Consider the following 11,218-nt stretch of genomic DNA (forward strand, 5'->3'; position numbering starts at 1 on the left):
TCAGCTGGATTCAGATCCAGGCCAGGCCAGGGAGAAAGGCAAATGTCCTGAGGCCAGACTAAGGGAACTCTACCGGGAGCGGATGGGCCAGGCCCTGGTGTCAGTTGTGTGGGAACCTGGACAGGGGTGGGGACAGATGGAGCTCCTGTTCACTTTTGTCTCAGAGCTCTCAGGAAGGTGAGGACCTTGGTGTGAGACCACATGTTGTATCATCCCCAGGATCCACATTTTGTCAACAGAGAGATGAGTCCCAGATCTTTCCAGGAATCAAGGTGAGCACTGAGGGGAAGCAGAGCACATGGGAACCCAGACTTACTCTGCCTCCTCTGTCAGCAATGGGAAAACTTGGAACAGTGCCTGGATTAGCTCAGCTCACTTCCTACTCCAGTATCTCAGGGAGGTGAAGCCTAAGTCTAAGTAGATTGGGCTCAGTCAGCAGAGAGCGTGGTCTGAAACCCTGCCATGTGTCATGGTGAGACATGATCAGAGCCTTAACCCAGGATAGATGGACCCAAATCTTCAGTCACCCCTTTTTGATCCTCTGGGAGAGGGACCACATGTGGGGCCCCCTCAGTTTCTTCACTGAAGTTTCAGGTGTATGTAGTTTTGTTCTGAGAGTTTGACCTCAGCCAGCAGAAGGCAGTTAGGGGCCAGGCCCTGGCAGGGGGAAGGTGAGGATCCTACATTTGCAAGGAGGAACCTGCCACGCACAACAGAGGGGACCTCACAGAGTCCTTCTGCCACTCCTGTCAGCATTGGAGTCCCAGGACTGTGCTTGCCATGTGCATGCTGAGGTACCCCTTTGTTCCCTCTAGCAGAGCCCCTGGATTGGAGGAGGTGAAGGCCTTGGTCTACGCTACATATTCTCAGGTCACAGAGCAGCAGGAGGCCAGGAAGTGCTAGGAATTAAGGTGAGGTTCCGACCATGAATATGTCCCCAGGCATCCCACCCATGTCAGAGGGTCCCCACTTTGCCTGACACCTCCACGCCCTACCATCAGCTACAGAACCCTGTGCTGTGCCTTCTATACCCTGAACAGTCATGTCACTTCCTACTTCAGGTTCTTAGTGGGCAGGCAGATCAGGAGTGAGCCCTGTGAGGCCTATGTACATCCCTAAAGGAGAGACCTGGAAGTCACCTTTGTCAGAGCCGCCTAGGGTGTGTTTCTCAGCTCATGCCTCTCACACTCCCCCTCTCCCCCAGACCCGTGGGTCCTCATCTCCCATCTTCTGCCCACACTTGGTCACTGTTCCAGCACGAGTCATCATGCCTAGTCATATGAATGAGCCCTGGAAGCTTGAGGAAGACCGTCAGTACCCAATTGAGATGCCCAACCTGGTGGCAGAGGAGCTGTTCTGGGCTATGCAGGAGGAGGAGGAGGAGGATGCCCTGTCTCTCTCCTCCTCTCTGTCTTCCTCCCCCTCAGTCCTATTTATAGACAGCCTAGAGGAGGTGTCTGCTGCTGAGGCACCAAGTCCTCCCCAGAGTTCTCAGCGTGCCTGCCCCTCCCCCCATGCCATGGAAGCCTTTCCATGGAGCCACTCTGAAGATGAGAGCTCCAGCATCCGAGATGAAGAGGGTCCAAACACTGAGGGAGGCTCTGAAGATGATGCTGATTCCTTGCTGCACAAAGCACTGCATTCGAAGATCATGGAAATGGTGGAGTTCCTGCTCCTGAAGTATCGCGCAAAGGAGCCAACCACAAAAGCAGAAATACTGAGTAGTGCCATCAAAGATCACCAGGACCACTTTCCTGAGATCTTCAGTGCAGCCACTGAGTGCATCCAGTTGGTTTTTGGTATTGTTGTGATGGAAATGGACCCCAGTGCCCACACCTATTTCCTGGTCATCGCCTTGGGGCTCACCTATGATGGGATGGTGAGCAATGGGCACAAGTATCCCAACACAGGCCTCCTGGTCACACTTCTGTGTGTGATCGCCTCAGAGGGTGATTGTGACCCTGAGGAGAAAGTCTGGGAAGCACTGAAAGTTTTAGGGGTGCAGGATGGGAAGGTGCATTGGCTCTATGGGGAGCCCAGGGAGCTCATCACTAAAGTTTGGGTGCAGGAACAGTACCTGGTGTACCGCCAGGTGCCCAATAGCTATCCTGCACGCTATGAGTTCCTGTGGGGACCCAGGGCCCACACTGAGACCACCATGTTGAAAGCCATCAAGTTTGTGCTCATGGTTAATCACAGGGATTCCCATTTTGTCCCATCCCTGCCTGAAGGGCCTGAGTGCAATGAGAACCACTATGCCTGAGCCAGAGTTGCATCCAGGCACTTTTCAGGCCCATGTGCATTAACTTCTTTTGCTGGGCATAAAGTGCGTCCAATTTTCAACTCTGTGTTTGAGAAGAAACCAGTAGTGAGGCCCAGGGAAAGGTTTAGGTTCCTATTATGATTGAGAAATCTATTATTTATTATTTTGCAAATTTTAAAGGAAATTTTCGAATGTCCCTTTTCATAGAAGGTTTCATAAACTTTTAGCATGTAAGTTTGTAAATGACATTGATCACATATATATTTCTACATGTCCAGCTCAAGAGTAAGAGATTTGCTACTGTGTAATGAAAACTGGGACACTTCTCATTCTAGTTTGTGATCCCAAAATATATAACATGGCATTATAAAAGGATTTCCTTGGAAATGTGTAAGAACTCAGCAGTACAATCCATGGAGTTAAGAAATAGAAAAATAAAAGCAAAAGGTTGTTAATTTTTGCTTCTTATATCTTCTCATCTGTCTTTCCATGAAACAACTTATCTAAGGATCCTTGGTTGTGGCAAGAAAGTGGAGGGATTTCATCTGAATAAAGACGACCCCTGCTCAGTGGTTCATTTAATCCCCAGACATTCACTGAGCCTATGTCCTCTGGAAGACCCTGTGTTAGTAGTGGGCACACTAACATAAGCAGGGCACACCCACCCACAGGATGATAGTGTAGGAGCTGAAGTCATATTAGGAAGATGTTAGGTGTCCCCTAAATCCTACAAACAAGTAACAGAACAGGTGAGGTGATGGGCCTCCAGGGAACAGCACTCAATTGTGAATGGCCTTCATTTTTACCGCAGTGTAGTTGCAACAGTATGGATGGAACTGGAGAGCATTATGCTAAGCGAAATAACCTAGTCAGAGAAAGATAAATATCACACGATCTCACTCATTTATGGAATATAATGAACAACATAAACTGATGAACAAAAACAGATCCAAAGACAGAGAAGCATCGATCAGACCATCAAACCTCAGGGGGAAGGTAGAGGAGGGTGAAGGTAAGGGGGAGAGATCAACCAAAGGACTTGTATGCATGCATATAAGCCTAACCAATGGACACAGACACCAGGGGGGTGAGGGCATGAGTGGGGGGTGGAGGAGGTCAATGGAGGGATAAGGACACATATGTAATACCTTAATCAATAAATAAAAAAATAAAAAATGATGTCCATGGCCTGAGCCAGGGTATTTGGGAAATGGATTCCCTCTGCGGGGGATAATTGTAAAGAAGCTGGGGGTGGCAGTGGCACATTGTGTGTCTTGGGTGTGAGAGGGAAGTGTGAAGTGGAAAATTTTTCTGACAAGTTCCTTTGGGATCATGGATAAACCAGAGTGAAATCTCCACCTGGTTAGGAAGGGTGGTTTCCTGCACGCAGTTTCAGTGGCATTGGACAGTATGAGCACTAGATGTGTTATACCCATCATCCTGCACAGATTTTCTACAGAAATACAGGTACTGGGCCACGAGTCACAGGTTGCGTGGGAAAAGCCTTATTGGGATTGAATGCTTTTTTTAATTAAGTTATTACATATGTGTCCTTATCCCCACGTTACCCCATATCCCCCCACTCATGCCCTCACCCCCCTGTTGTCTATGTCCCATTTGTTAGGCCTATATGCTCGCGTATAAGTCCTTTGGTTGATCTCTCCTCCTTACACCCACCCTCCCCCTACCTTCCCTCCGAGGCCTGATGATCCGATTGATGCCTCTTCGTCTCTGGATCTGTCCTTGTTCATCAGTTTATGTTGTTCATTATATTCCACAAATGAGTGAGATCATGTGGTATTTATCCTTCTCTGACTGGCTTATTTCACTAAGCATAATGCTCTCCAGTTCCATCCATGCAGTGGCAAATGGTAAGAATGCCTTCTTTTTTACAGCAGCATAGTATTACATTGTGTAGATGTACCACAGTTTTCTAATCCATTCATCTGTTGATGGGCACTTTGGTTGTTTCCAAATCTTAGCTATGGTAAATTGTGCTGCTATGAGCATAGGGATGCATATATCCTTTCTGATTGGTGTTTCTGGTTTCTTGGGATATATTCCTAGAAGTGGGATCACTGGGTCAAATGGGAGTTCCATTTTTAACTTTTTGAGGAAACTCCATACTGTCTTCCACAGTGGCTGCACCAGTCTGCATTCCCACCAGCAGTGAAGGAGGGTTCCTTTTTCTCCACATCCTCTCCACCACTTGTTGTTTGTTGATCTGTTGATGATAGCCATTCTCACTGGTGTGAGATGATACCTCATTGTTGTTTTAATTTGCATCTCTCGGGTGATTAGTGACTTTGAGCATGTTTTCATATGTCTCTTGGCTTTGTGAATGTCCTCTTTTGAAAAGTGTCTATTTAGGTCTTTTGCCCATTTTTTGATTGGATTGTTTATCTTCCTTTTGTTAAGTTGTAAAAGTTCCCTATAACTGTTGGTGATTAAACCCTTACCGGTGATAACATTGGCAAATATGTTCTCCCATGCAGTGGGCTTTCTTGTTGTTTTGTTGATGGTTTCCTTTGCTGCACAAAAGCTTTTTATTTTGATTTAGTCCCATTTGTTTATTTTCTCTTTAGTTTACAATGCCTTAGGAGCTGTATCGGTGAAGAAATTGGTTTGGCATATGTCTGAGATTTTGTTGCCTTTGGATTCCTCTAGTATTTTTATGGTTTCCCATCTTACATTTAAGTCCTTTATCCATTTTGAGTTTATTTTTGTGTATGGTGTAAGTTGGTGGTCTAGTTTCATTTTTTTGCATGTATCTGTCCAATTTTCCCAACACCATTTATTGAAGAGACTGTCTTGACTCTATGGTATGTTCTTGTCTCCTTTGTGAAATATTAATTGAGCATATTGGTTCGGGTCGATTTCTGGGTTCTCTATTCTATTCCATTGATCTATATGTCTGTTCTTGTGCCAGTACCAGGCAGTTTTGAGAATAGTGGCTTTGTAATACAGCTTGATATCTGGTATTGAGATCCCTCCTACTTTGTTCTTCTTTCTCAGGATCACTGCAGCTATTCTGGGTCATTATTTATGCCAGATGAATTTTTGGAGAGTTCATTCTAGGTCTGTGAAATATGCCGTTGGTATTTAATGGGGAGTGCATTGAATTTATAGATTGCTTTGGGTAGTATGGACATTTTAATGATGTTGATTCTACCAATCCATGAACACGGTATGTACTTCCTTTTGTTTATGTATTCTTCTCTCTTTTTTCCATGTCCTATAGTTTTTCCATTACAGATCTTTTACCTCCTTAGTTAAGTTTATTCCTAGGTATCTTAATTTTTTTGTGCAATGGTAAATGGGATTGTTTTTTAATCTCTCTTTCTGTAAGTTCATTGTTGGTGTATAAAAAGGCCATTCATTTCTTGGCAGTAATTTTATATCCCGGTACGTTGCCGAATTCATTTATTAATCCTAATAATTTTTTAAAAGAATTTTTGTGAGTTTATTTGAGCCAAACTGTCGACATATGCCAGGAAGCAGAACCTCAACGAATTGAGATAATACTCCGGAGAATGGCGGGGTTACATTTGTTTTTATACATTTGCAATAAAAGGAGGGATGTAGGTGGGTTACATGAAATTCATTGGTGATAGATTAAGGAGGAGGGATAAGCAAAGCAGGGAAACCCCTGAGATTGGATAAAAAGTAAAATGATGGAAACATACTTAGGTGGGTGCAGGAACAATTAACATGATGATGAAGGATTTTGTGGTATCTGTCCTGGGGCCCAGCACATTTGGTTGTGCCCCAGGGACTCCAGAAAAAGGGAAGTTACAAGTTACCCAGACATTTCAAGGGTATGTTATAGATGCAAAAAGACAGACAGGCTCAGAGAAGGTAAAGGTTGACCTTGTCAGTGAAGATGGACATGACTACCCACTATAACCTGTTTGTAGTTAAATATTTAATTTTCAGACCATCTTTTGTGGTTACTTTAGGTCTCTGAGTTTGCAAGACTGCCACTCCGGCTTCCCCTGAGCTTGTCAGGTTAGCATGTGGCTCTTTTCGTCCACACATCCCCCTTTTGTTCATAAATCAATCCAAAGGATGCATTGATGACCAACCTTTTGGTTGGATAATGGAGTCCCACGGTGCTAGGAAGGCTCATTCCTAGGATGTCTCAGTGTCAGCATGTCTTGCTGAACAGGTGGACCACTGGGGATGGGGCAAGACCATAACCTTAGATGGCATTCAAGGTCGAATTATTATTATTATTTTTAAAAGGCAGGTAAATGGGAGGCAGTCAGATCCTATATGTCCTTGTTAATAAGTATTCTGGATCATTTCTAATTTTTGAGCCATCATGATCCAAGTCTTTTTGCTGTTTGTCTTAAGTTTTGCCTTTCTGCATCTAATATAACATTTACATATCATGAACAAAAGTAACAATACTAAAACAATAACACCAATTAGGAACAGAAAATGTCTAATACTAGACAAGGAAAAGTCTAAGGGGAACAAGCATCCCAGCCAACCGAAAAACCCTTTACACGTATTATCATAAATTTTTATTAAGCTAATTATATGTTTTCCTCCTTCATCCACTGTCATTTGTACTTTATGATATGTTTGGCCAGATGAATTAAGACTCTCTACTATTTCATTATCTAGAAGCTCTAATTTTTCTTCTGGCCAGTTAGTTTCCATAGAAATGACTTCATGGGGAGGATTAAGTTCAATTTCCCAATACATTGGCTTCTCAGTATCAATATTATCATAGGTTTTATGAACCTCAGTCAAAGTTATTCTGCCTATAATTTCAGTATTACACCATATTCCAGTATTATTTAATGTAAACTTGGTGATATTACAGTAAAAATCGCTTAGTATTAACGAAGAGTTTTTTAACCCTTCCCAGCAAAAACGTCCCTTTCCCATATACCATATATTGTTATTTGTTGGGGTAGATACAATAGGCCAGGACTGGGTGAATTCAGTATTCCATATGGATTGGGGGCATAACCATTCACCTTTTATTTTCACAATGAGACAGTGAGATGGGTTCCCATTGTTTATTATTTTTAAATATGGCCCATGTACTTCCCACTGGAAGTATTCTAGTATTATTGAGGATGGTCCCTATGCCAGCCAGTTGAACTACTGGGAATTTAAGCTTAGGATCTAACCGAGGCACCTGGGCTTTTAAGACACAAAGTCTTAGATCGCATTTCCCACCTAAAATTTTCCAAATTCCTGGGGAACCATATGAGTCCCATAAGTGTCTGGCCTGGGCTTAGGGTACAGGCACTTTCCCATTGTGCGTGAGTTTTTACAGTCAATCGTGTCTGTTCTCCATGCTGCTTCCCACCCTTTACAACTAGACAAATGCCTCAGCACACAACATAGGGGAATTTTCTGGGAGCTAGGTCTGCCTCAGGCGGATCTGGCCAATAGCAGCTGGGTGGTTTGGATGGCCTTGCCAGCTTCTTCTGGCCTGCACCTGCCCTGCCTGCCTCTTCCCTCCTGCTACTAAACCTTACTCTGTCCCTTCTTACACATGCAGAACCGGACCCAAGGCAGCAAGGTTTGAGCAATTTTAAAATTCCTTAACATACATTCTAAGACAGTCGAGTTTGAGGAGAAGCTATTACCCATGTTGCAGGGAGGGACCGGGTTGCCTCCTCCTTAAAAAATACCTGAATAAAAGAACTAATCAAAATAAGGCTTATTTTCTAACTTCATTTGTCCTTGGGTATGGACAGCAAATGACACTAATCAGATTGACATAAACTATTTAACCTTTGTTTAGGAAGGCAAATGCAAATCATTTACTCCCAAATGTCCTTGGTTTAGGGAAGATGGGATTTCTGCTCAGTTTCCCTATTCTGCTTGTCCCAGCTTACTAGCCTATCATCCATTCAACTTTCTTACAACATTTCTCTTTTCCTTCTCATCACATACACAACCTTCACAAATTTCACACTTTCAAATTAGCCTTCAAACCTTCTTTCTATGTCCTTCAAAAATGCATAACCATGCCTCGGACCTTCCATTAAGTATTTCTCTTTACCTTCCTCCATTACACCAAAGCCATACTTTCCAGTTAGTTAAAACTCTTAGCCTTAATTTTTAGGTGACATGTAATACATTCATATTTTTTTTAAGAGACACAAACAGAAATTTCACTAGCTAAACCATTTTAAACAACAAAGACACATATTTAAACAATAAAGATAGATAACATTCCCCATTAAAAACTTTGAATCACCATGGCAAGCAATATCAGTTTGTGAGCATACAGGCCTTGTTGACGTCGTCTTGGGAAAGCTGTCTGCCTCCGTGGTCAGCAACTTCTCATCCTCCAAGGTTCTCAGCTGTTTCTTGTCCTTGAAAAGTCTTTGATCTCCGCTGGTAAGGTCCCCTCTAACGAGGTTGGAGAGTCTTTTATTTGGTGTCTTTTCCAATACACCAAATCTCCTGGTTGTAAGCCATGATCTTTGAAATCTTTGTCTCCCAGGAGCGCACTGTGAAATGAATCTGTTACCAATTTGTTAGTTCCTACAATGCAGAATGTCTGATCTTTACTTTTCCTTATATTTGGGAAACAAAAGATTTAAAAGTCAACAATATTTTAAACATTCATAAGAATAATTATCCTCAATTCATTTAGTCCCATAGTTATTTTTGTTTATCCTGATTATTTGCCAGTAGTTTTTGAATTCAGTTATTCCTTGAAGTTCTATAAATCTTCATCCAGTTCAAAAATATGACCTCTTACAAGCCGGCAATTTAGATTAAGTCAGTCCTTTTCATGGATTTTTCTAAACATATAATATACCTACAAATGCGTCAGAATAAAGCTGTCCACGAATGACAAAATTTAAAAGTGGCATGGTTATAGATTTGATAAAAAAAAAACTTTGCTTTTCTATAAAATATAACATTCCAAGACAACAATTTTTTGGTAAGTAATAATCCCTGTAAAATGACATAGAGAATATAAAATTTGTATACCTTTAGATTCAATTATAATTTCAGCATATAAAGAATAAATAATATGTAAGATTTTAAAATGAGGCACATGGCTTATTGCAAGCAGTGTATTCAGCACTGAAAATAATTCATAAGCTCCCAGTCTGTGAAAAGCAAATACCAGAGCATCACTGGCAGACCCCGCCATGGGGATCCTGACTCTTGGCTGCCCAGTCCCTGACAGGACACATGCTAACCCCCTGAAAGTTTCCTGTTGAACTTGGCTCTGAATCTCTGCAAGTTCTTTCTGATCAGATGCCTTAACAACCCAGTGACCCATCCCTTGTTCCTGACTGGAGCTCAAGAGCATGGCCTTTCCCGATTGGCAAAGGGAGGGGTGGGCCTTTGCTGTTTCAAGATGGCAGCCCCCAGGGGAGCAGCAAGCCATGCGGCCAACATGGCTGCTGCCAAGTCATGCAGCCCAACATGGAGGTTGTCTACACTGTTCCTAAAAGATAGACGGCCAACATTATACCGCAAACAAACAGAACTCTCACCAGCTGTTTCTGGGGCTGAACCCTGAGAGGGAGAGCAAGAAGAGACCCCAAGATTAAGAATTCTTGGCAGCTGCTGGGACATTCTTGCAATCTCTCTCATGCTTTCAACCCTACCACACACAACTAGGCTTCCCCAAAGCAGAACTCGCCTCCTCTTTAAACAAATTAAACAACAACAAAGAGACACAAAAACATCAACACTCTTATACAGGCACACAGAACACACTAAAAGTTTACACCAGAGAATGCCCAGCATTAAAAACTACCAAAGCAGTGTCTTTTGTCCCTGGTTAGGGAACTGCTTCTCTAGAATTTCAGTATATTCCCAATGGACTATTCAAACAAACAAACAAAAAATGGGCTAAGGTCTTTTCTAGTTGCCTCTACCTCCCTTTGTCTGGGGGAACCTTCTATGAAGATAAATCAGAGGCATTGCTTCCTATGGGGAAAAACAGGGTGTAGACATTAATTAACTTCAGAATAGTTCTGAGACAGTCTCTAAAATTTTTATTAATTTCCATCTTATTAGAAGAAATTTTTTTTCTATGCTTTTCTCTGGAAGCTTCTAATGTCCAAATCAAGATATGCTTCCCATGTACTCATTCAGTTTAATTTCGGAGCCAGCATTTTCTAATTTCTGCATGCAAAATATTAACATAGGTACCCCAAACAAACTGCATTTTAGCCATTTCTCAGTTAATATTTTCTAGTTAAATCTTCCCATTTCTGTAAAGTACTTGCAAGTAAAGGCTTCCTATCAGGAGTATTAAATGAGGGCTGGGGTCTTGGGAGCTTCTGGTCTTGGAGGCACAATTTCCCATGTTAATTTTTTTTATTTTGGATATCTGTAGTCTGAGCAAACTTTCTAGACATGTTATGTAGTGGGTTAAATGTGGCCACAGTTTCTCTCCCGGCTGTCTAAACCACAGAAAAGGTTTAGGGCCCGGGCAGACCAAGCCTTAAGGTGGCCCCCTAGATAAGCCATTTAGTTAGTTAATTACAGTTGCATTGGGACTTCCCTGTGGGGCTCCAGCATTTCTGAAACCTCCACAAAAATTCTTAATCACCTAAGAACACCCCAGAATCGAACTATTCTAAAAAGAAATGTTGCCCCTTTATCTTTGGAGCTGAATGAGTTCAGCTCATTTATATGGCGAAGGTTATTTTTGCTCAGACTCAGCAATTTCAATTGAAAAGCCAAAATCAAAACCAGCCACCCATTTTTTCCTCCAGTCCTGCCTTAGCCTGGGTTCTGTCAACCCTTAACCTGGGGTTCTATCAACCCTGGTTCCACCTCGAGGATTTTAAAACAGCTCAAATAAAGTCAGACCCTCTAACAAAGTAAGGGAAGGTCCTGGATCCAAGAGACAACTCACCCACGTTCACCCAATGGGCGGAGAACCAGCGGGCTCAATGGGCCCTTTGCTGGATCCTAGCACCGAGTCAAAGTCCAAGGGATGGTCCT

The 11,218-nt window shown here is 42.7% G+C and overlaps 1 protein-coding gene across 1 annotated transcript; it reads left to right on the plus strand.

Moving 5' to 3' along the window:
* The first annotated feature begins 1,519 nt into the window (after positions 1 to 1,519).
* Positions 1,520 to 2,263, plus strand: LOC102431845 (melanoma-associated antigen 10-like). The gene has a single exon (XM_006084723.1). It carries the CDS (start codon positions 1,520 to 1,522, stop codon positions 2,261 to 2,263), a length of 744 nt encoding a protein of 247 aa, XP_006084785.1.
* Positions 2,264 to 11,218: the final 8,955 nt, after the last annotated feature.

This window comes from Myotis lucifugus, unplaced genomic scaffold, assembly GCF_000147115.1.
Source record: "Myotis lucifugus unplaced genomic scaffold, Myoluc2.0 scaffold_13, whole genome shotgun sequence".
Lineage (NCBI taxonomy): Eukaryota > Metazoa > Chordata > Mammalia > Chiroptera > Vespertilionidae > Myotis > Myotis lucifugus.

Coding starts and splice junctions, on each gene's coding strand:
- LOC102431845 (XM_006084723.1), top strand. CDS start 1,520: ATGGAAGCCTTTCCATGGAGCCACTCTGAAGATGAGAGCTCCAGCATC.